This window comes from Cetorhinus maximus, chromosome 2 (assembly GCF_964194155.1).
Source record: "Cetorhinus maximus chromosome 2, sCetMax3.hap1.1, whole genome shotgun sequence".
NCBI lineage: Eukaryota > Metazoa > Chordata > Chondrichthyes > Lamniformes > Cetorhinidae > Cetorhinus > Cetorhinus maximus.
Genome location: NC_135880.1, coordinates 228,305,107 through 228,331,781, shown reverse-complemented (window position 1 = coordinate 228,331,781; position 26,675 = coordinate 228,305,107). Strand labels below are relative to the sequence as shown.

Genomic DNA, 26,675 nt, shown 5'->3' with positions numbered 1-26,675 from the left:
ATATTACCCCCGATCCCACGTGCTTTAATTTTGCCCACTAGCCTCTTATGCGGGACCCTATCAAAAACCTTCTTGAAATCCAAATACACCACATTCACTGGTTCTCCCTTAACTATTCTACTAGTTACATCCTCAAAAAAACTCTAGTAGATAGTTAAACATGATTTCCCTTTCATAAACCCATGCTGACTTTGTCTAATCCCGTTAATGCTTTCCAAGTGTTCTGTTACCATATCTTTTATAATAGACTCTAGCATTTTCCCCACTACTGATGTTAGGCTAACTGGTCTGTAATTCTCTGCTTTTTCTCTCCCTCTTTTTTTAAATAATGGGGTTACATTTGCCACCCTCCAATCTGTAGGAACTGCTCCAGAGTCTATAGAATTTTGGAAGATGACCACCAATGCATTCCGTATTTCCAGGGCCACTTCCTTTAGTACTCTGGGATGTAGATTACCAGGCCCTGGCAATTTTTCAGCCTTTAACCCCATTAATTTCTCTAGCACCATTTTTTTTACTAATACTGATTTTCTTCAATTTCTCCCTCTCACTGGACTCATGGTTCCCAAACATTTCTGGGAACTTATTTGTGTCCTCTTTTGTGAAAGCAGAACCAAAATATGTGTTCAATTCTTCTGCCATTTCTTTGTTCGCCATTATAATTTCCCCCGTTTCTGACTGTAAGGGACCTACGTTTGTCTTTGCTAATCTTTTTCTCTTCACATATTTATAGAAGCTTTTACAATCCGTTTTTATGTTCCTTGCAAGTTTACCCTCGTACTGCATTTTCTCTTTCTTGATCAATGTTTTTGTCCGCTTTTGCGAATTCTAAACTGCTGCCAATCCTCAGGCTTGCTGCTTTTTCTGGCAATTTTATATGCCTCCTCTTTGGATCTAATACTATCCCTAATTTCTTTTGTAAGCTGTGGTTGAGCCACCTTTCCTGTTTTGTTTTTGCACCAGACAGGAATGAATAATTGTTCTAATTCATGAATATGTTACTTAAATATTAGCCATTGCCTACCCACTGTCAACCGTTTTAGTAAGGTTCCCTAATCCATCATTGCCAACTCACGCCTCATACCCTCGTAGTTTCCTTTATTTAGATTTAGGACCTTAGTTTCAGATTCAACTTCTTCACTCTCCATCCTAATGAACAATTCTATCATTTTAAGGTCACTCTTCCCCAAGGGACTCCGCGCGACAAGATTGTTAATTAATCCTTTCTCATTGCACAATACCCAGTCTAGGATGGCCTGCTTTCCAGTTGGTTCCTCAACGTATTGTTCTAAAAAACCATCACACGCACACTTCAGGAAATCCTCCTCCACAGTATTATTGCTAGTTTGGTTTGTACAATCTATATGTAGATTAAAGTCACCCATGATTACAGTTTGACCATTATTGCATGCGTCTCTAATTCCCTGCTTAATGCCTTTCCTTACATCTCCGTTACTGTTTGGGGGCCTATAGACTACCCCCACCAACTGCCCCTTGATGTTTCTTATCTCCACCCAAACAGATTCCACATCATGATTTTCTGAGCCAATATCCTTCCTCACTATTGCATTGATTTCCCCTTTTACTAATAATACTACCCTACCTCCTTTCCCTATTTGTCTGTCCTTCCTAAATATTGAATACCCCTGGATGTTCACTTCCCATCCTTGGTCATCCTGCAGCCATGACTCCGTAATTGCAACTATATCATAACCATTTATATCTATTTGCACTGTTAATTCATCTACTTTATTGCGTATGCTCCATGCATTAAGATACAATGTCTTTAGACTTGTCTTTTTAACCTTGTTAGTCATCATAGCTTTATTAGCATTATGATCCCATTTGTTTTTCACCCTTGTTTTTTCTGCCTTCCACTTTTGCTTCTTACTTTTCTGCCTTTTGCTTCTATCCTTGTTTCCTCCTCTGTCTCCCTGCATAGGTCCCCATCCCCCTGCCATTCTACTTAAAACCCTCCCCGACCACAGTTGCAAACACCACCCCCACCCCCCCACCGAGGACATTGGTCCCGGTCCTGCCCAGATGCAGCCCGTCCTGTTGCACTGGTCCCACCTTCCCCAGAACAGGTCCCAATGTCCCAGGAATCTGAATCCCTCCCCCCTACACCATTTCTTCAGCTAGGTATTCATATGATATATCCTGTTATTTCTACTCTCGCTAGTATGTGGCACCTTTGAGGTCCTACTTTCTAATTTATGTCCTAACTCCCTATATTCAGCTTGTAGGACATCATCCCTTTTTTTTTCACCTATGTCGTTGATACCAATATGTACCACGACCACTGACTATTCACCATCCCCCTTCAGAATGCCCTGCAGCCTCTCCGAGACATCTTTGACCCGGCACCAGGGAGGCAACACACCATCCTGGAGTCTCTTTTATGGCACAGAAACACCTGTCTGTTCCCCTTACTGTTGAATCCCCTATCACTATAATCCTGCCACTCTTCTGCCTTCCCTCTTGAGCAGCAAAGCCACCCATGGACTTGGCCCCTGCTGCTTTCCCCTGAGAAGTCCTCTCTCCCAACAGTATCCAAAACGGGATACCTATTAGAGAGGGGATGGCTACAGCGGACTCCTGTACTACCTGCCTTCCTCTGCTCTGCCTTCCTCTGTGGTGGTCACTCAGCCCCTTTCTGCCTGTGCAGTATTTACCTGCGGTGCGACCATCTCACTGAACGTGCTGTCCACGATAACTCAACATTGCAGATGCTCCACAGTGAATCTACCCGCAGCTCCAACTCCAAAATGTGGTTCGCCAGCACTCCCTGCACACATGGCCAGCAGGGACACTGAAAGTGTCCATGACTTCCCACAAACAGCAGGAGGAGCATATCACGGGTCCAAGCTCTGCTGCCATGACTTCCCTTTAGATTAAGCTCGTTAGTTACTCCCTTTAAAGAACACCAATTATCCTAGGGGACCTATTCCACTCCAAACACTCCCACCACAGTCCAAAGTCTTCACCTTATTTTGTTTAAGCTATTGGACTGCAGCAGTTTAATTAGTAGAAAAAGTAGAAGTACTCACCTGACCCTACTAACCAATCAGCTGCCTCCCCTGTGTCACGTCACTTTTTGAATCGTAACATCCTCGCGCCACTTTCAGCCCCAAGTCCAGCTCCTGCTCTTTTTAAATCTCCGCTCTGACTCTCAGCTCCCGCTCTTTTTAAATCTCCGCTCTGACTCTCAGCTCCCGCTCTTTTTAAATCTCCGCTCTGACTCTCAGCTCCCGCTCTTTTTAAATCTCCGCTCTGACTCTCAGCTTCCGCTCTTTGTTTTTTAAATCTCACCAACGTTGCTGCTCCTCTCGCTCTGCCTCCTGGTCCCGCTCTCGTCTTGGACCTGGTTTTCCTTACACTTTAAAATCGCCGCTCCTCTCACACTGCCTCCCGGTCCCGCTCTGGGGGACCACCAGCTGTTTTACCTGCTCCGCCGCTCTTGCTCTGTTTGTGAGGCTGACTTCACATTTGCCTACATTTGAAATCCGTTCACCACCATTTTGCCCATTCACTTAAGATGGAGATGAGGAGAACTTTTTGTCTCCCAAAGGGTCGTGTGTCTTTGGAATTCTTTTCACCAGAGTGGTGGAGGTAGAGTAATTGAATATTTCTAAGGAAGAGGTAGATAGATTCTTGACTGGCAAGGGAGTCAAAGGATATCAGGGGTAGGTGGGAATGTGGAGTTGAGGCCACAATCGGATCAGCCATGTTCTTACTGAAGATGGAGCAGGCTCAAGGTGCTGAATGGACTATTGCTCCTAATTGGTGTATTCTTATGAATTGAGAGAAGTTTGGAATATTATAGTTAAAATGACATCATGTGTATCTCTCCATTCACCTCAGCAAACATGCAACAACCTTCAACTTCAAGCAATCTCAAGCAACCTTTTAATGTCCTGCCTAACTCTTGCCCTTCTCTCTTGTTTCTAGATCCTTCACAGCAACAGGAGGTTCATGAACAAGAGACACCTTGGAGGAAGAGAATCCTCCTGAGGATGCACCATCACTCACTCCATTCCTCTCAGGCACCAGTCCAGACATTTGCTTTCCTAACGGGTAGATAGTGAGCTAGTGAGGGTTGCACATGATGAAGTATCAGGTGTAGCTCATGAGAGAAAAAGCCCTCTCCCAGTTTTAGGACAATAGGAACATGGGAACATAGGAGCAGGAATAGGCCATTTGGCCTGTCAGGGCTGCTTCGCTATTCAGTTAGCTCATGGCTGATCATCTACCTCGACCACTTTCCCACACTATCTCCATATCCCTTGATGTCATTAGTGTCCAGAAACCTATCAATTTTTGTTTTGAACATGTTCATTGATTGAGCTTCCACAGCCCTCTGGGGTAGAGAATTCCGAAGATTCACCACCCTCTGAGTGAAGAAATTCTTCCTTACCTCAGCCCTAAGTGGCTTGCCCCTTATTCTGAGACTGTGTCCTCTGGTTCTAGAATCACCAGCAAGGGGAAACATCCTATCTACATCGACTTTCATTCCTTGTAAGAATTTTGTAAGTTTCAATGAGATCATCTCTCATTCTTTAAAACTCTGGGGAATACAGGCTCAGTTTCATCAATCTTTCCTCATAAGACAATCCTGTCATCCCAGAGAGTCTGGTGAACTGCTGCACTCCATGACAAGTATATCCTTCCTTAGATAAGGAGACTAAAACTGTACATAAATACTCCAGGTACGATCTCACCAAGGCCCTGTACAATTGCAGTAAGACATCATTACTCTGTATTCAAACCCCCTTGTGATGAAGGCCAACATACCATTTGCCTCCCTAATTCACAGAATCACACTGCAGAAGAGGCCCTTTGGCCCTTCGAGTCTGCACCGACACATGAGAACCACCTACCTACCTAATCCCATTTACCAGCACTTGGCCCATAGCCTTGAATGTTATGACGTGCCAAGTGCTCATCCAGGTACTTTTTTAAGGATGTGAGGCAACCCGCCTCCACCACCCTCCCAGGCAGTGCATTCCAGACTGTCACCACCCTCTGGGTAAAAAAGTTTTTCCTCACATCCCCCGCTAAACCTCCTGCCCCTCACCTTGAATTTGTGACTCGTGACTGACCGTTCAACTAAGGGGAACAGCTGCTCCCTATCCACCCTGTCCATGCCCCTCATAATCTTGTACACCTTGATCAGGTCGCCCCTCAGTCTTCTCTGCTCCAACGAAAACAACCCAAGTCTATCCAACCTCTCTTCATAACTTAAATGTTTTAACCCAGGCAGCATCCTGGTGAATCTCCTCTGCACCCCCTCCAGTGTAATCACATCCTTCCTATAATGTGGCGACCAGAACTGCACACTCCAGCTGTGGCCTCACCAAAGTTCTATACAACTCCAACATGACCTCCCTATTTTTGTAATCTATGCCTCGATTGACAAAGGCAAGTGTTCCATATGCCTCTTTCACCACCCCACTCACATGCCACTCCTCCTTCAGAAATCTATGGACACACTTGCCAAGGCCCCTTTGTTCCTCAACTTCCTAGTGTCATGCTGCTCATTGAATACTTCCTTATCAAATTAATCCTTCCAAAGTGCATCACCTCACACTTTTCAGGGTTAAATTCCATCTGCCATTTATCTGCCTATTTGACCATCCCGTCTATATCTTCCTGTAGCCCAAGACACTCAACCTCACTGTTAACCACCCGGCCAATCTTTGTGTCACCCGCATAGTTGCTTGCTGTACCTGCATGCTAGCTTTTAGTGACTGATGTACAAGGACACCCAGGTCCCTTTGGGCACCCGCACTTCCCAACATTTCACCCTTTAAGAAATATTCTGCCTTTCTGTTTTTTCCACCAAAGTGGATAACTTCACACTTATTCACATTATGCTCCAAAATAGCCTGTCCAAGTCACCTTGAAGCCTCTTTGCAACCTCCTCACAACTTACATTCCCACCTAGTTTTGTGTCATCAGAAAATTTGGAAATATTACATTTGGCCCCACATCCAAAACATTTCTATAGCTTGTGAACAGCTGCAGCACCAGCACTGTTTCTTGCCATACCCAACTAGTAATAGCCTGCCATCCTGAGAGTGAGCAGTTTATTCCTACTTGCTATTTTCTGCCTGTTAACTAACTCTCAATCCATATCAGTATAGTACCCCCAATCCTATGGGCTCTAATTTTGTTTGCTAACCTCCTGTAATGGGACCTTATCAAAAGCCATCTGAAAATCCAGATACACCACATCCACTGGTTCTCCTTTATCTGTAACATTCTCAAAAAAACTCCAAAAACATGATTTCCCTTTCATAAATCCATGTTGACTGTGCCCAATTATAGCACTATTTTCTAAGTGTCTAATTATCACTTCCTTTATAATAGATTCTAACATTTCCCTTGCTACTGATGTTAAACTAACAGGCTTGTAGTTCTCAGCTTTTTTTCTCCCTCCCTTCGTAAATAGTGGGGTTACATTTGCTACTTCCAGTCTGCATGAACCTTTCCAGAACCTATACAGTTTTGAAAGATAACCACCAATGCACCAATTATCTCCATCGCCGCCGCCTTCAACACTCTGGGATGTAGCTCATCAGGTCCAGGGATTTATCAACCTTCAATCCAATTAATTTTTCGAGCACTACCCCTTTATCAATAATTTCTTTCAGTTCCTTATTTTCACAAGTCCCTTGGTTCCCTAGCATTTCTGAGAGATTTTCTGTATCTCCTCCGTGATGACAGACACAAAGTAATTGCTTAGTTTCTCTGTCATTTCCCTGTTCTCCATTATAAATTCTCCTGTCTCTGCCTGTAATGGACCCACATTTATCCCTGCTAATCTTTTCCTTTACACACATCTAAAGAAGCTTTGACAGTGCACCTTTGTTTCTCACTAGCTTGCATTCATATTCTCTCTTCCTTTTCTTTATCAGTTTTTTGGTCCTCTTCTGGATTCTAAATTTCTCCCAATCCTTGGGCCTACTTTTTTTCTGGCAAGCTTATAAGCCATTTCAAATGCAATTTTTAACTTCTTTTGTTAGCCACAGTTGATTCACCTTTCCTGTTGTGTTTTTGTGTCTTAGAGGAATGTATATTTGTTGTAAACCATGTAACACTTCTTTAAATACTAGCTATTGCCTGTCTACCGTCAAATTTTTTTAGTGTATTTTTCCAGTCCAGCATAGCCAACTTTCCCCTCATACTTTGTTTCCTTTATTCAGATTGAAGACCCTAGTTTCAGAATGAACTATCACTTTCAAACTTAATGTAAAATTCTATCATGTTATGGTCATTATTTCCTAAAGGCTCCTTTACGGCAAGGTTATTAATTAGCTCTTTCTCATGACACAATAAATCTAAAATAGCCCAATTCCACCTCCTTTTCCTAAATCCTTTCCTTATCCTTCCTAAATGACGAATATCTTTGAATATTCAGTTCCCAATCTCAGTCACCCTGTAACCCCTTCTGTAATGGCAATTAAATCATACCCATCTACATCTTTTTGTGCCTTCATATCATCTACCTTATTGTGAATGTTGTGTGCATTCAGATAGAGTGCCCTTAACTTTGTCTTTTTAACATTATTCCACAATCTGATCCCTATTGATGCTTGCCTTCACTTCATCTGTCTTATAATTTTGTGTACTGCTCTTCTACTTTCTGTTACCAGTTTTGTGTTTCTCCAACCTGAGCTCCCCCTCAGGTTCCCACCACCAATCCCCATCCCCGCCCAGTTTAGTTTAAACCCTCCCCAACAGCACTAGCAAATCTTCCTGCAAGGATGTTAGTCCCAGTCCTGCCAAAATCCACCCATTCAACCAAACCATTGGTATAATTTTGGAGATAACAGCTATCCTTTTCACTATCAACTACTTGGCCAATTATTGTGCCTGCCTTGCCATACCTTAACTTGTACAAGCTACTTATAAGTAGAATAACTTAACAGTTTCTCACGAATCAGCTTCTTCCTCTGTGCTGAGGTGAGAACCAAAGGTAGAAAAAGAAAAGAGCACTTCCTTGCCTCTGCACTGAACTCCCTCACTCACCAAAGTCCCAGCCGCTCACTCCATGCAAGTTGCACTGAAGAGCCCTGTTTTTGTACTAACTGAGACTTGGATCAGTCAGCTCTGTTAGAATGGAAACGCACATATCATGATTCCAATCATGACAAGAAAACTGCTGCCTCCCAAAAACAGTTACATAAGGTGTACTAAGGAGTTTCAGCAGTATAGCTGAGATTATGGAGGAGTCTGGTTCTAGCCTTTGTGGTATCATTATGCTTGCCATCATCTTTGCAGTCTACTCTGGGGAGTGTGGTCACCTCCAGGAGACTGGGGAGTGTGGTCACCTCCAGGAGACTGCAGTCTCTGTCTGGAGGAGTCCATGTTCACATACATTGCAGATTTGTTGTTAATGTTGCAAACAGAAGGGTTGCCTAGATCAAAACTGTTACAGAGGAAGGATTGGGAAATATCAAAGCCATGTCTGTAATAAACACTCAACACACCCATCTTTAATGTTCTGCTCCCAGCCCAGGACGCTAGAGACTCAAGCTAAACTAAGCCAGTGTGGTCCCTATTGACAGCTCATTCACTGGGAGCAGCTCCATCTGAAGCTTTGATAGGTATCTTCTAGGGATAAAAATTTGAGATAACATGTCTTATGCACCAAGTTTATGAACTGTCTTCACATGCTGTGATTGGCTTCTTTTTCACCTGGAATCTAGGTGATTCCTAGATTCACCTCCAAGGAATCTAGAGGTTCCTAGATTCAGAGAGCAGCCAGCCAGGTGCGTACTGCAGTCCCTCTAGAGAAATTAAATGACTCCCTTCCATCCATTTGACTCATAAAATTTAAATTTCCTAACCCCATCAGTAGCACATTCACCTCTGAATCACATGGCCCCAGTTCAAGTCCATCTCCAGGCCTTGAACACAAAAATTGAGGCTGAAACTCCAGTGCAGTACCAAGGGAGCAATACAAAGAACAAAGAAAAGTACAGCACAGGAACAGGCCCTTCGGCCCTCCAAGCCTGCGCCGATCATATTGCCTGTCAAATTAAAACATTTTGCACTTCCAGGGTCTGTATCCCTCCATTCCCATCCTATTCATGCATTTGTCAAGCTGCCTCTTAAACACCACTATCGTACCTGCTTCCACCACCTCCTCTGGCAGCGAATTCCAGACACTCACTACCCTCTGCGTAAAAAAACTTGCCCCGCACATCTCCTTTATAGTTTTCTCCTCTCGCCTTAAATCTATGTCCCCTAGTAATTGACTCTTCCATGCTGGGAAAAAGCTTCTGACTATCTACTCTGTCCATGCCACTCATAATTTTGTAAACTTCTATCAAGTCACCCCTCAATCTCCGTCGCTCTAGTGAGAACAATCCGAGTTTCTCCAACCTCTCCTCATAGCTAATAACCTCCACACCAGGCAGCATCCTGGTCAACCTCCTCTGCACCCTCTCCAACGCCTCCATATCCTTCTGGTAATGTGGCAACCATAATTGCACGCAATATTCCAAGTGTGGCCTAATCAAGGTTCTATACAGCTGCAGCATGACTTCCCAGCTTTTATATTCAATACCCCTGCCGATGTAGGCAAGCAAGCCATATGCCTTCCTGACTACCTTATCTGCGTTGCCACTTTCAGTGACCTGTGGACCTGTACACCCAGATACCTCTGCCCGTCGATGCACTTAAGGGTTCTGCCATTTACTGTATAATTCCAACCTGTATTAGACCTTTCAAAATGTATTACCTCGCATTAGTCCGGATTAAACTCCATCTGACATTTCTCCGCCCAAGTCTCCAACCGATCTATATCCCGTTGTATGCACTGTCAGAGGTGCTGTCTTTTGGATGAGATGTTTAACCAAGGCCCCATTTGCCTGCTTGTGTGGATGTAAAAGATCGCATAGCACTATTTGGAACAAGAGTAGGGGAGTTCTCTCTGGTATCCTGCCCAATATTTACCTCAGTCAACATCACAAAAAAATCTGATCATTATCACATTGCTGTCATCCCCAAAGTTCAAGAGAGTCGGTGGCGGGGGGGCAGAGGTGAGTATGGTGGCCATTACCAAGGAGAAGGTGCTAGGAAAACTGAAAGGTCTGAAGGTGGATAAATCACCTGCACCAGATGAAGTACACCCCAGAGTTCTGAAGGAGATAGCTGAAGAGATAGTGGAGGCGTTAGTGGTGATCTTTCAGGAATCACTCGAGTCAGGGAGGGTCCCAGAGGACTGGAAAATCGCTAATGTAACCCCCCTGTTTAAGAAGGGAGTGAGGCAAAATACGGGAAATTACAGGCCGATTAGCCTGACCTCGGTCGTTGGTAAGATTTTAGAGTCCATTATTAAGGATGAGATTTCAGAATACTTGGAAGTGCATGGTAAAACAGGGCAAAGTCAGCATGGTTTCATCAAGGGGAGGTCATGTCTGACAAATCTGTTAGAATTCTTTGAGGAGGTAACGAGTAGGTTAGACAAAGGAAGGCCAATGGATGTTATCTACTTGGACTTCCAGAAGGCCTTTGATAAGGTGCCGCACAGGAGGCTGCTCAGTAAGATAAGAGCCCATGGTGTTAGAGGCAAGGTACTAGCATGGATAGAAGATTGGCTGTCTGGCAGGAGGCAGAGAGTGGGGATAAGGGGGTCCTTCTCAAGATGGCGGCTGGTGACTAGTGGAGTTCTGCAGGGGTTTGTGTTGGGACCACAACTTTTCAATTTATACATTAATGATCTAGATGAAGAAACTGAGGGCATCCTGGCTAAGTTTGCAGACGATACAAAGATAGGTGGAGGGACAGGTAGTACTGAGGAGGCAGGGAGGCTGCAGAAGGATTTGGACAGGTTAGGAGAATGGGCAAAGAAGTGGCAGATGGAATACAACGTGGGGAAGTGTGAGGCCATGCACTTTGGTAGGAAGAATAGAGGCATAGATTGTTTTCTAAATGGGGAGAGAATTCAGAAATCTGGAGTGCAAAGGGACTTGGGAGTTCTAGTCCAGGATTCTCTTAAGGTTAACTTGCAGGTTGAGTCGGTAGTTAGGAAGGCAAATACAATGTTGGCATTTATTTCGAGAGGACTAGAATATAAAAGCAGGGATGTGTTGCTGAGGCTTTATAAGGCTCTGGTCAGACCACATTTAGAATATTGTGAGCAATTTTGGGCCCCGTACCTCAGGAAGGATGTTCTGGCCCTGGAGAGAGTCCAGAGGAGGTTCACGAGAACGATCCCAGGAATGAAAGGCTCAACATATGAGGAACGTTTGAGGACTCTGGGTCTATACTCGATGGAGTTTAGAACGATGAGGGGGATCTGATTGAAACTTACAGAATACTGAAAGGCCTGGATAGAGTGGACGTGGGGAAGATGTTTCCATTAGTAGGAGAGACTAGGACCCAAGGGCACAGACTCAGAGCAAAGGGAAGACCTTTTAGAACAGAGATGAGGAGAAACTTCTTTAGCCAGAGAGTGGTGAATCTGTGGAATTCATTGCCACAGAAGGCTGTGGAGGCCAGGTCATTGAGTGTATTTAAGACCGAGATAGATAGGTTCTTGATTGGTAAGGGGATCAAAGGTTACGGGGAGAAGGCGGGAGAATGGGGTTGAAAAACTTATCAGCCATGATTGAATGGCGGAGCAGACTCGATGGGCCGAATGGCCTAATTTCTGCTCCTATGTCTTATGGTCTGTTTGTAGGCAGTTACCGGTGTACAAATTGGCTGCTGCATTTCCTACATTATGACAGTGACAACACTTCAAAAAGGCTGTGAAGCGATTTAAGATGCCGATTTGGTGCTTGTGAAAAGCGCTTAATAAATGCAAGTCCTTTTTTCTAAAACTGCCACATAAAATAATTATAAAACAATCCAAAGATTCACCACCCTCTGAGAGAAGAAATTCTTCCTCATCTCAGTTTCAAATGGCCTACCCCGTATCCTGAGATTATGTCCCCTGGTTTTAGACTTACCAGCCAGGGAAAACATTTACATCCACCCTGTCACACCATTTAAGAATTTTGTAAGTTTCAATGACATCACTCCTCATTCTTCGAAACTCTAGGAAATACAGATTCAATCTCTCCTCAAGACAATCCTGCCATCCCAGGGATTAGCCTATTGAACCTTTGTTGTACTCCCTCTATGGAAAGTATACCCCTCCTTAGATAAGGGGACCAAAGCTTTACACAATACACCAGCTAGACCTCACCAAGACTCTAGACAACACTATTTTATTCATTCATGGGATGTGGGTGTTGCTGGCTAGGCCAGCATTTATTGCCTATCCATAATTGCCCTTGAGAAGGTGGTGGTGAGCTGCCTTTTTGAACCGTTGCAGTCCATGTGGTGTAGGTACACCCACAGTGCTGTTAGGAAGGGAGTTCCACGAATGGTGGGGAAATCAGGGTGGTGAGTGGCTTAGAGGAGAACTTACAAGTGGTGATATTCCCATCTGTCAGCTGCCCTTGTCCTTCTAGGTGGTAGAGGTCGTGGGTTTGGAAGATGTTGTCTAAAGAGACTTGGTGAGTTCCTGCAGTACATCTTGTAGATGGTACACACTGCTACCACCGTGTGTCGGTGGAGATAGTGAATGTTTGTGTGTGTGATGTCAATCAAGCAGCCTGCTTTGTCCTGGATGGTGTTTAGCTTCTTGACTGTTGGAGCTGCACTCATCCCGTGGAGATTATTCCATTACACTCCTGACTTGTGCCTTGTAGATGGTGGACAGGCTTTGGGACGTCAGGAGGTGAGCTACTTGCCGCAGGATTCCTAGCCTCTGACCTGCTCTTGTAGCCACAGTATTTTTATAGCTATTCCAGTTCAGTTTCTGGTCAATGGTACCCCCTAGGATGTTGATAGTGGGGGATTAAGTGATAGTAATGCCACTGAATGTCATGGGGTGATGGTTGGATTCTCTCTTGTTGGAGAAGATCATTGCCTGACACTGGTGTGATGCAAATGTTATTTGCCACTTTACTCCAAGCCTGGATATAGTCCAGGTCTTGCTGAATTTGGACATGGACTACGTTAGTATCTGAGGAGTCACGAATGGCGCTGAACATTGTGCAATCATCAGCGAACATCCCCACTTCTGACCTTATGATGGAAGATAGGTCATTGATGAAGCAGCTGAAGATGGTTGGGCCTAGGACACTACCCTGAGCAACTCCTGCAGTGATGTCCTGGAACTGAGATAATTGACCTCCAACAACCACAACCATCTTCCTTTGTGCTAGGCATGACTCCAACCAGCGGAGAGTTTTCCCCCTGATTCCCATTGACTTCAGTTTTGCTAGGGCTCCTTGACGCCACACTCAGTCAAGTGTTGCCTTGATGTCAAGGGTAGTCACTCTTACCTCACCTCTGGAGTTCAGCTCTTTTGTCCATGTTTGAACCAAGGCTGTAATGAGGTCAGGAGCTGAGTAACCCTGGCGGAACCCATCTGAGTGTCAGTGAGCAAGTTATTGCTAAGTAAGTGTGGCTTGATAGCACTGTTGATGACCATTTCAATCGCTACTTAAGATTGAGAGTAGACTGATGTGGTGGTAATTGGCTGGGTTGGATTTGTCCTTTGTTTTGTGTATAGGACATGCATTGCCAGGTAGATGCCAGTGCTGTCGCTGTACTGGAACAGCTTGGCTAGGGGCGGGTTCTCGGGAACAAATCTTCACTGCTATTACCGGAATGTTGTCAGGGCCCACAGCCTTTGCAGTGTCCAGTGCCTTCAGCCGTACCTTGATATCATGTGGAGTGAATCAAATTGGCTGAAGACTGGCATCTGTGATGCTGGGCATGTTTGGACATCTTTCCCCTGTATTCAAATCCCCTTGCGATGAAGGCCAATATATGATTTGCCTTCCTAGTTGCTTGGTGCACCTGCATGCTAACTTTTAGTGACTCATTAACTACAACACCCAGGTCGCTTTGGACACCTGCAGTCCTGAGCCCCCCTCCATTTAAGAAATATGCTGCCTTTCTGTTTTTTGCTACCGAAATTGATTAACTTCACACTTATTCACTTTCTATTCCATCTGTCATGTTCTAGCTGATTCACTTAGCCTGTCCAAGTCCATTTGAATCTGCCTTGCATCCTCCTCACAACGTTCCCAGCCAGTTTGGTGTCATCAGCAAATTTGGAAATATTGCATTTGGCCTTCACATCCAAATCAATTATACATACCATCCAGAAGCCCTGATGCAAGGGCTCTGTGGAAATTGCCTGGGAAATTGGAACTGCCGATGGGCAAATCCCCTCAACCCTGGAGTCCTCTGAAAAAGTCTCCAACTCTGAATTAGAATCAGAGACTTCGGACAGTTCCAACTTAGCTGCACGGTTACCCAGGAAATGTTAGACAGAAAAACCCAAGTCTTAACTCCTAGGTAACTATACAACTGACACCTCTAACTGTCCTCTCGACCCCATCCCCCTGACTCCTCTCCCTGCCAGCTCCTCTCTTCTCCCTCACCCACCTGTCACCCTACCTACTTACACATCTACACATTCATCCATTCACTCACTGATTTACTCATTCAATAACACACTGAAAAGTTGTTTAAATGTCCCAAGCTTTTAAATGTTGGTTAACACTTAGAATTAAAGGGGTCATGGCTTGTCACTGAGAAGAGTCATGACGCATAAAAGTAGGAGCGGAGCAGCAATCCGACGGTGATTGCCACCCATCAGAAGATTCAGGCCGGTGTCTTTGGCAGCTCTGACAATTATCCCTAATAATGCATTTCAGTGGCGTCTTTTAACTGCCACTAAACTGACAGATTACAGGAACTAATAAGTTTCTCTTAATTTTAGTTTCCCTTCTAGCAATCATATTTATTTGTTTGAAAACTGATGCAAAGCACTTGTTTAATAGATTTACACAAGATAAGAGCATATGGGGTAGGGGGAAACATATTAGCATTGATAAAGGTTTGGTTAGCTTAACAGGAATCAGAGTAGGGATAAATGGGTCATTTTTGGGTTGGCAAGCTTTAACTAGTGGAATGCCGCAGGGATGAGTGCTGGGTCTCAACTATTTGCAATTTACACCAGTGATCTGGATGAAGGGACTGAATGCATGGTAGCTAAATTTGCTGATGACATCAAAGTAGGTAGGAAAGTAAGTTGTCAAAAGGAGGTAGAGAGTCTGCAAAGGGATATAGACAGGCTAGTCTTTCTGAGAGAACAGTGAAGGCTGGGTCACTGAATTTATCCAAGGCAGAAGTAGACAGATTTTTGATAGACAAGGGAGTCAGGGGTTATGGGGTGCGAATATAAGAGTGGAGTTGAGACCACAACCAGATCATCTATGATCAATGGCAAGGCAGGCTCGAAGGGCCGTATGGTCTATTTCTGCTCCTCAGTTCTATGCTCTGATTTTCTTTGTTCCTATCTGCAATTATCTTGCTGTCTATTACAGTATTACCTACATCAGACTTTAATTCCCCATATCTCCCTTTGCCACTCTTAATATATTTATTAAAACTTTTACTATATTTATTCTTGTACTAAATACTTAACTGATCACCTCCCACTGTTTTTTGCAGGTTCAGCTATTAACAACTTACCCCAGTTTAATGTGTTCATCTTACATCTCATTCCGTCAAAGTCAACCTTAAGTTTAAAACCTTGTTTAGTGTGTGATTCTCCTGCTCAAATTTAATTCCAAATCTGTCATGTTTTAACCGCTTTTGTAAGATGCTCCCTTACTGTCATTAAGCAGGTATCAATTAGATGCGCGCTGGGCTTGGTGCTTTCATTTTTTTATTCTCTTTTCCCACATCAAAACATATTGAAAAGTTGATAAAATGTGCAATGTGATATGATCCTGGACCAGACCACCCACCCCCACACACACACACACACACACACCCCACCCCCCGCCCCCCCCCCCCCAGGGACCAATAACATTTTGTTTAAAGTAGACAAAGTTTGAGATTCAACATACCTGCTGAGAGAATAAAGCCGCAAGATTCCATGGGACTTGAATGAACAAAAATAAACTTTACTATACAAGGTCAGAAAGATGAAACAATTTACAATATCTATCTTATACTCTTAACATTCAGGATTAACATGAGGTATATGTGAATTAACAGGCAAGCTGGTCGAACGCGCCATACTGCACACTAAATGGCAAATGCAACCAAGGCAGAGTCCATTGGTTTCTCAACAACCTACCCAGGTGTCAATAAACAGAGTCAACCAATCCTGTTGAAACTTTGTCTCTCTCATATGGGGTTTCAAGCTTCACCTTCGAACATTAACCTGGGAATTCTCTCCAAAACTCACTACAACTCGGACGGCCTCCAAGACAGCCCACTTTGCAGGTTTCAGCCTAGTCTCCCAAGGCTCTGTTCCCCTGGGTTCCCGAGTCTGCACTCAAGCACCAACTCACAAGCACAACTTCAGTTCTTTGGCCGCACCGAGTAGCACACTACTGCTGCGAAGGGGTACCTCCACCCCAGCAGCACGGAGTCACCAACTTTCTGCTGGCTTCTTAAATCTTCAGAGCTTCTCCTGAGCTCTCTTCAATTGCTAGGGCTTCTCCTGAGTCCTCACCACTTATCTTCCAACTGCATTGCTTTCTCTGCTCCTCTCTTTTTCTTCCTTAACTGGGACCTTTCACTGCACCCTGTCTCTGAACTCCTGCCTGAGACTCCTATTTTGGGACTCCTCCCTGTCCCCTCTCCCTGTCCTCTGCCTGGGACACTTGTCTCCAATGATGCTGCACTCCCAGTCACAAGACACAGGTTTTTGTGCCGTTTCCTCTTTCTGCGCAGGCACACTGGGCCCATCCTCCGCCTAAAGAACTTAAAACGCTGAATTGCACACGCGCAGCCCACTCCCAATCCAAGCCTGTGCAGATAAACTCTGAGGCCTGTCGGGACTCCCAAACTCTGCTCTCAACAAGAAGGTAAGTTGGCTTTTGTAACAGATGCAATTTTAACTCACCTATTAGGCTATAAGATCTTGAATAGAATTTTTAAAATGTAACTTGTAGCTGCAATACATATATCTGTCAGGCATGGTAAGTAATGATGGTAATTCAGAACAAACCCATGTAGAACTGCTGTATACCCTGATTCTTGTACTTGGGTAACCCGCATCTCTCATTAATTTCTAAGTACATCAAGTCCAGGAAAATAAAGTCTTTAATAAGAATTAACAGCTTCAATCTTTTTTATGGTGCAGAACATTCCCAAATCTTTAGAATCTGCACTTTCTTATTTGCTTTGTTATTGAGTAGAATTGCACTGTAATGTATCCTGACTTTTGCAGCTACTGTTTGTAAACTGCACAAAGGAACAATTCATTGTAAAATATTGATGTCAAACAGCATGTCATCATCTTCTGACATTTAACCTTAGGAATGTGACTCAATTTTTCTCAGTCTTTGAAAGTAAATTTATGTTAAGCGTATGTCGGTAGAATCTCTGCTTTCTTAGTGAAAAGCTGCTTTATTAAACCTTTGATAGCTGTTAATACGCTTGGGCTTGTATTTCTTGTGAAAAGAAAAAAAGATTTCAAATAATTGAGGGACCATGAGGCCTCGATGCAAAAAATATGTGGCAAGTAATTAATGACTATGTTGTTTAAGCAAAATTAACCAGGACTTGAATTTTGTGCAAACTGGAGGTTGAGCTGAATAGGTCTGTGCTCGACCAGAAACCAGGCCATGTGGGCAGGGACGGGGAAAATGTTGGCACAGGAGGAAACTATTTTCCTTTGAACCTTGCTGCTGCTAACTCCTCTGGGTCTATCTATTGTAATTGCATTTCCCTGCTCTTTCCAATATCCCTTTGTTGGAAATATACATATTCAAATAACTTCTTAAAATGTAATAATAGAAAATATGGAAATACTTAACAGGTCAGGCAGCCTCTGTGGAGAAAGAAAGTTAATGATTCAGGTCAATGATCTTTTATCAGAAATGGGAAACGTTAGAGATATAACGTGTTTTGCAGAGGTACAGAGGGAGGGGATAAATGAAAAGGGTGGTAGATCTGTGATAGTGGAGGAGAGATTAAATAACAAAAGGGTTGATGGTACAAATAAAAGAAAATGGTAATGGAACAAATAAAAATAACAGAAGATGGGTCTAGTGGAGATGTAGATGGCAATAGCAGGAAAATTACCAACCTCTGATGCTGGAAAAAATAGGGCCAGTGGTCATGATCTAAAATTATTGAAATTAACGTTGAGTCCGGAAAGCTGTGAAGTGCCTCATTGAAAAACTGGTGTATTGGTTCCTTGAGCTTCAGTTGCATTTCATTGGAAAAACGTTAGAGGCGGAGAATTAAAATGACTGGTGACCAAATATTCCAGTTCTTGCATTCAGAACGAATGTAGACTTGTACTGTAAAGGCAGTAGAGAGCATGAAATAGTAGGTTTTCTATTGTGGCATCATAGTCAGTATCCTTCTCCAGCAGCCTCAGCACTTTCCCCTCCCCTATCACCCTACCACAGTATTCTTTAGCATCTTGGCAAATCTCTTGGGTGATTGTCATTTTGGAATTAGGAACAGTCTGGAATTGCAGTTTTTCATCTTTAAATTTACATCTCTGATCAATCTTCAATCAAGCGGACCTTATTTTAGTGGCCAGATATCAAGGACTCCATCTGAATCCACTTTAAATCAGGTACTCATGCTAGAGAAGGTGGTCTTCATCCACTGTCCAGAGTCTGGAAGAGGACCCGGTGGTGTTGCCTACTCATTATGATCTTGCTTTATCCTCATATGCTCTGAACAAAAAATATTCATATTAAGCGATGAAGATCGCTTACATTGTCATGGAGCTTAAACTTATCTAATCTACCAAGGAAGTCCAATATCCACAGGGATCATTTCTGGAGGAGAAGATACGGAGGAATTTGTCCTGCTTCCAAAGCACCTGTGTATCAATGAAAAATTATTTACAATGCCCAGCACTGGATTCTATCAACTGTATGATCCCAACAACCCTTATCACCTTTGATTCTGTCTTTGATATCACATGTTTAGCTGGATCTTGATGTCAGAGCAATGTCATTTTATCTGTGGGAAAAATAGACCAGTTAAATCAGCTAGAAGTCTTTGAGATGCTGAAAGGAAATAATAGTTGATCCAGGTGAATTGTTCATTATAATAAATGGTTCAATTATCAGGTCAAGTCAAAATTTATAAAATCAAGGATAAGAATAGTGGTTTGGCCGATCTTTCTCGTGAAATCAATAAAATTGTGGTATAAGTTAGCAAAGACATTAAAACAAAATATAATTGGGTTCAGCATATAATTGATCTTTCTAGAGAGAAAAGAATGAAGTCTGCAATGAGATGGTGGGCTGTAGAGTTAATATCTGTGAAGGATGAGCTTATTGGGCTGAATGATATGTTCTGTTTTTGCCAAAAACTAATTTTGTCCTGCTCCCTGCCAAAAGAGAACTTTTTATCAATTGCATCCTATTCCTAAAGCATGCATTAAACTAAGATATAGGTATAAGGCTAAAATAATGCTTGCCTCGTGTTTTCCTTGAACCTTATTCTGATCTATTAGTCCTCTTTAATACATCTGGATCCTCTGTCAAACAGGGCAGGCACTCACCCCACCAACAAGAAAACCTTGCACAATAACTTCTGTATTTTGTGCACACAGTTGTATGATTGTTGCCCCGCCCTCTGTGCAAATTTTAGAGCATAAAATATCAAATCTACTTCTGGTATTTTTTTGTTTAGATATTAAGATTGATTCAATTCAACTCCGTGTGTTCATAGTGCTAGATGTCTTTCTCTTGTTTCATATGGTTCGAGTGATCCTTTAAATCACAGACACACAATTTTTCCATTCACACTGAATTAGCTTCAGAGAATGTGCTTTTAGAATCTTTATGCATGTGTAAGTAGGATCATTGCACATTTGGGGATTTTGGTGTACAGCTAGCAGGCTGGGAAAGTGGCAATCAGCCAAGGGACAAAGTAAGTTTGATTAACAGAATTGGAAATTACTGCTTGCTAAGGTATCATTTCAGACTCTGATTATCTCCATTTTGAGTTGGAAAGAAAGCTCATATTGTACAAATGGTTCTAACTGGTATGGACTCTGTTAGTGAAGTGCTGCTGGAGTGAAAGTGAAACCGGTCAGGTTCAGATCTCCGGAGATTCTCTCAGGTGCTGGAATGTTCCTTTCAAACAACAGCTCTCTGTCCAGCTTTGTATGAGCCTGATTCTCCCATGAACTGCTCATATTGCCTTATTCGTGGACAGGGATAGATTAGAATACTCCATGAACCATGTTTCATTCTCTCACTTGCTCTTTAAAACACACAGGGACTAATCTTCAATGTTTGAGCTATTATCTGGACAGTTACAAATTTATTGTTACTAAAATGATATTCCTTTCATAAACCACAAATCAGTTTGTTTCAGCATTCTGCATTGACCCATTTAATCTTAATTAATATTTCTCAGAGTTGCTCTGTCTTACTGTAAGTGTGAGAATAGTATCTGAAACTATCTTGAAGCTGTTTGTGTGACTGCTAATATGGGCCTGTTTGGCTGACTCATTCTCACCAGTGAAGTTCTCTTGCGCTGCTCACGCTAAGGCTGTTTCAGGTGCTTGTTCAACCATTTTGTGCTTTTTCTCCACATTCCTTAATAGCCACATTCTCAGCCCTTATGTGAAGAAGTTTTTGCTGGATTTGCTTCTGAACTATTTAGTTCAAATTCTAAGATTGTTTCCCTTGTCCTGCATTCCCTATTATAAAGAAGAGATATCCTAACTTATTCTAGCAACTCCCTTTGTTAGCTTAAATGCCTTGATCCAATTTCCCTTTATCCTCATTTCCAAGGAATAAAACCCATGTTTGTCCAGTCTCAATATAATGTGGGCCATTAAACACGGGTATCAAGCTGAATAGTCCATGGGCTTTCTCCTAGATCAATATATTCTTCCTAAAATGAATGCTAAAACTGATGCATATTTAAATTAAAGTCTGGTTTAAATTTGATAGAGGTATTCAAAATCATGAAGGGTCTGCACCAGATAGGGAGAAACTTCCAATTGGCGGAAGATTCAAAAACCAGAGTGCACAGATTTAAGGTTACTGGCAAAAAAAGAAATGGCGACATGAAAATCTTTTTCACATGGGTGGTTAGGATCTGGAATGCACAACTTGAGAGTGTGGCAGAGGCAGGTTCAATCAAGGCATTCAAAAGGGAATTAGATTATTATTTGAAAAAGGAATAATGTGTAGGGCTTACAAGGAGAAGGCAAGGGAGTGGCACTAGGTGAATTGCTTCTTCAGAGGCACAGTCTGCATCCCAAAGTTGCCGGTTTTGAAACAGTCTACCTAAATCAGTTTTTTGCTTTTATATTCTTTACCTCGTGTTGAAGCACAGCAACCCATTCATTTATAGATCACTTTTGTACCTGCGACTCACCCAATAAATTGTCTACTTGAATTTTTAAACCCTTTTGCTCACATACACCACACTTGCATCCCCAAAGACTTGTCCTATACATGTTCCAAATGTTAATAGCATCGGTAAATTGAATGTGAACCTAAACTTGGTATGTACAGCAAAATTAATTTGAAGGAAGAAGATTGCTGTACCTTGGGTGAAGGATTGGCCTTTGTTGTTTTAAAATAGTGCTAACATTTGGGCTTGGTCCCACTGAGTTTGAACACTGGATGAAATGAACTGCTTCCCATTTATTTTCTAGATACCATGAACTGGTAACACAATATGGTGTTCTGGAACCATTGGCAGTGGTTGACCTTCGACCCCAGAGCCGTGTTAAGGTTGAAGTTCACTTTGAAGGTAAAGTTGAGGTCATGAATATTCGTCTCGATCAGACAGTGGCTGATCTGAAGAAGCAACTTCGAACTGTTGTACAGTTACCGGTCAATAACATGCGCCTGTACTACATTGATCAAGACATGGTAAAGGCTTTTGGGCCAGAAGAAATGAAATTCAGCACACGTGCTCTTCACTCGTTTAGTATTCGAGATGGAGATGAGATTCATGTAGAACCCAAAACAAAATAGTCTTGCGAATTTACTCTCAATCTTTGCACTTTTTACACAAGTATTTTGTTTGTTAATGAAAGTGTTGTTGGGTCACATGCGCTTTCACAACTGCAACTGTTAAGGGGTTAGTGATCCAATGCATAGGTACTGATTATTGCTGAAGCTGATTCACAAAAAAGATCAAAGTTCCTACCATTAATGAAGAAAGTTTCTATGAAAGACACAGAAACTATACAAGGGGACCCTATAATAACAGATCCCAAGATTACCATCACTTTGGTCAGTAGAGGCGTGTGCTGTGGTGTGATTATTGAAACCAGCACTGTGAAGGAGCATAAAATACTGTGCAGTGTATAACATGAAGGATCACCATTGTGTGAGGTTACGGCCTGTATGACACTTTAACTACCAATCACAACTTTTGAGAACATGTCAGTATCATGCAATACAATTGGAATTTTAATGTTTGCTTATTGTAAACATACCTACAGATGTTAGAAAGATGAGGTAAGAAACAGAACAAAATTGTTCTTCCTCATAGTTAAATCAGATATGATCATGTCATCAATATATGAAATAGTTACCTAAAAGTTAAGCCACTTATTAGTTTCACTCAGATCAACCCCAATCTGTCATCAGAAATGTAGGGAAGATGTTAATATCCTTCCTTCAAAGCAGATTTTTAGATAGATGGCTGCATTATATATTTCAACAGATGTTCAAAATTTTCAAGAAAATTGGATATACACTTATAAAGGAAATATTTGCGGGCTATGGGTTAAGAGCAAGGGAGTGGGACTAATTGGCTAGCTCTTTCAAGAGTTGGTATGGGCACAATGGGTCCTCTTGTGCTGTATCATTTTATGACTTTAATATTGCAAAAATGTGAATGAACATGATTTCTGAATCAATGGCAATTCATTTTAGCAGAATCCATTCCTTAGGACTTAACAGTATATGATTGAGTGTTTATACAGAGTAGGCAGTCAATATTAAACTGCACAGTTAGCACCTTGGACATAATGCCACATAACGAATATATTTAGACCCACTGGCCACAGTGCTATACAAACTGCATATACACTACAACAGTAGTTATAAGTTGTTAATGTGCAATATGTGGTTTCTGCATTGCATTCAGTGTGTTGACTGTGCAATATACACATAAAACATTTAATATGGGCAGTAATATATTGAATGATTCAAATTGTCTCATAAAGGGCAAGAGCAAGCCTCAAATGTTTCCTCACCACTGTTTTCAACCAGATGCTAAAAACTGGGGAAGCGCTCCACGTTTCATTAGTCCATTTAATGTTGTATTTTGTTACTTGCAAAAGCGTTTAATGTATTGTTCACAAATATAATAATCATGTTGGTAACAGCCATTTTTAACTGTGGTGAGTTTAATGACTGATGGTGTGAACCCAGGTTCTTATCATTTGATTGAGAGTGATTGTTGTGTAGATAATCACATCTCAGGATTCATTTTCTCTCATGGTTTATAATGCTGTCCTTGGCTTATTTGGAGAGATATTTATGCTGCAATATACCCCTATCACTGTTCGTCAAATAATGGAATTTGATCTGCTGTCTGCTGTAATGGAAGGAACTGAAATGTGTTCTGGAGCAAAGCTCATGTGGAATCCTAAGCAAGCCTTAAGATTTAAAGGTACAGTGTTCCTCATTGCTTGTCCCCTATACAGATAGGCAGAATGTGCCGAAAGAAAATGGCACCTAAGGTGGCTAATCAACATTTGACTGCAGTTTGCAAGAAATTTGACCCAAGTAGAATAGTGTATTCCACATCCCCCTCCTCCTCAAGGTAACATACCCTAAGAGGGTATTGGTGACCACGGACTTCAATTGGATTGGTTCATGATTATGCTTGGCAAAGTACTGTAGTGGTTTGCCGTTGCCTTCTGCAGTATGGCTGACCAGTAAACTGTCCCGGGCTTTACAGCCTCCCATCAGATATAATGGAAGGATTTACAGGCTGATCTCTACCCATTTGGCAATAGTATGAAAGCAGCATCAAGTCTTGAAGTGTGACTTGAACCCAGAGTTCCTGGCCCAGAGGTAGGGATGCTACCCACTGCACCACAAAGACCTCCTCACCCTGTCCACATACCTACACACATTGAACTAGGATTTATTTGTAACCCTGTTGTTTGAACAATATTGAAATCAGGAACCTGGTGTATTTAGTTATGGCCTTGTCCCCAGAATGATATTCAAAATTAATTCATATGAAATATTTTGGGACTCAAAAGGTGACTTGGTCTGTAAACTCAGATTGCCTTCGTGCAAATTAAAATGTTGTGGATTTTTGTTCTGGTGCAATGATGCCACTGGATATGGGAGGGGGTATTTAAAAAAAAAACTCATGAGAAATGTACAGCAAACAACTAATACTGAACTGGCAAAGATCAAGGCATCCACCTCTCTCCAATCAGTAGTTACAGCATTGAATCATAGCAGGTAGTTAACTCCCAGCCAGCCAGTTGTGCTGTTTTATCTGCTTGGATACTTCTGAGCAACCACTTTTAATGTATTGAAAGTGAGGGTCTGCACTTCCAAAACATTTTTAAAACATTTAGCGTTCTGGAGATTTGTACACCCATGAATACTTTTCCAGTTAGACTCTGTACAGAGTCCAGTAACATGAGACTGTCTCCCTCACATCCTTAATCCAGTCAGGATCACCTTGTTGCATGGTGTTACTACTGAGTGCAGCCTGTAACACCAGCTAGCCAGGTAAAATTCAGTGTTACTTGTTGCTTGCAGAATGTTAAGGGAGCTGACCGGGTAAAAGATCAGCCAGCTTGTAAGCAGCTTCTGGTTTTTTCTCCTATCACTAGTAGCATGAGATGAAATGTAAATGTCAGAATTTGCAATTTCTTTTACTGTGTAAAATTTATGTTTTTTGCTTGTGGCCTCTCCTTCCTCATAGATGTTACTACTTTAAATTGGATGCCCTGATTCTGGAAGTAGTAATGACCATACCACATGTGCCCTTCCTCCTGTGCTGTAACCATTCTATGACTCTATAGCACCTCTTCCAGATTTCCTTTATTGCTGTCTCCATTGCTGTATCTCATCACTGGTCTCAGTATTTTATGTTGTCTGATGTCATTCTAGAAGCTGCATGTTAATTGAGCTTAACTCATTCTGTACCTGAAACATTAATCTAAAGCTTTCCCTTAATGAATTATTGAGTCAGTCTCTCAACTATCTGCATGTAAATCAATTTAATTTTAGTAAGGAAGTGAGCATAATGCAATCTTAATTATTGACTGAAAAATTATAGAAAATATTTTAAGTACTGTACAGTTTAATGAATTATCAATAAAAAGTTCAATTTCAATACCAAGGATTGCAAATGATCTTTTGATTGTTAGAATTATGGTTAAACAGACCAGAGCAGTTTCTCTTTCTTTAGACCCAGTGGGTTGTGTTTCTATTGCTGAGGGCAAATATCTCTGCTGTCTATGAAGCCATAAGTATTGTATTTATGCAAATCCACAGATTAGCAAATGTAGCAAACAAGTACTGGAACACATGTGAGTGTCACTAATAATTCTGTTTAAATCACTTTTTGATGCTGGAGGTTTTGGATCCTGTGTAGGAAACACAAGCCAATTAACATCACACATTGGGATCTCTGCTTTGAATGGGTCCCAAGACACTGAGAATCTTCATGAGGGTGGGGGGAAGGGAGGGAATGACGAACTACAATCTGGTTGCATTCTACTACAAACTCTGTCCATGTTTCAAGGAGAGACAGAAGGAGTAAGCTGCAAAACTCAGTGCCTTGTGCAAGTTGGCTAAATAGGAGATAGCATTTATATAAAAAAAAGACATCATACTCCCTCCAGTTTTATATAATCACACTCCTCGCTTCCTCTCAAAGATTGCCAGTTGATAAGTTTTTTTGGGCCTCATAACCACTGCAGGACTGGGAATATGATGCAGCCTCCAAAGATTTCTTCATGATTTTGCAGCCAAGGGGCTTGCATACCAAAACCCAGTTCTGGTTTCCTATAACAGGCACCTCCACACTGGTGAACTCCTTTCTAATAGCTAACCCTCCATGACCTTGAAACATAGCTCCAAAAAGGATGTTTTGGGGTAAGAAGCAATATCAAAATCTTATAACTTTTCATGAGGTATTGATTAATATTCTTCCCCTCCACCCCCCCAGTCAAAGCAGAGAAACATTCTTGTAAATGGGCAATTAGTCAAAATTTGAGGTACACAAAAAAAACTTTAGCAATTGTGACTTACCATAGTAGAGGTAGCGAGTTGTTCTAAATTCCTTCACGGGATGTGGGCTTCGCCGCCTGGGCCAGTATTTTGCCCACCCCCAGTTGCCCTTGAGAAGGCGGTGAGCTGCTGCCTTGAACCGCTGCAGCCCTGTGGTGTAGGTACGCCCACAGTGCTTTTAGGGAGGGAGTTCCAGGATTTTGACCCAGTGACTGAAGGAACGGCCGATATATTTCCAAGTCAGGATGGTGAGTGACTTGGAGGGGAACTTCCAGGTGGTGGTGTTCCCACCTACCTGCTGCCCTTGTCCTTTTAGATGGTAGTAGCCATGGGTTTGGACGGTGCTGTCTAAGATGCCTTGGTGAATTCCTGCAATGCATCTTGTAGATGGTACACACTGCTGCTACTGTG

The 26,675-nt window shown here is 42.3% G+C and overlaps 1 protein-coding gene across 1 annotated transcript in view; it reads left to right on the top strand.

Annotated features, from left to right (window-relative positions):
• LOC144671680 (tubulin-specific chaperone cofactor E-like protein) overlaps positions 1–25,371 on the top strand; it is a 59,537-nt gene extending 34,166 nt beyond the window's left edge. Inside the window, exon 8 of the mRNA XM_078533696.1 lies at positions 21,695–25,371. Coding sequence (XP_078389822.1) covers positions 21,695–22,019 — 325 coding nt within the window. The 3' untranslated portion in view covers positions 22,020–25,371. The remainder of the gene's footprint in view (positions 1–21,694) is intronic.
• Positions 25,372–26,675: the final 1,304 nt, after the last annotated feature.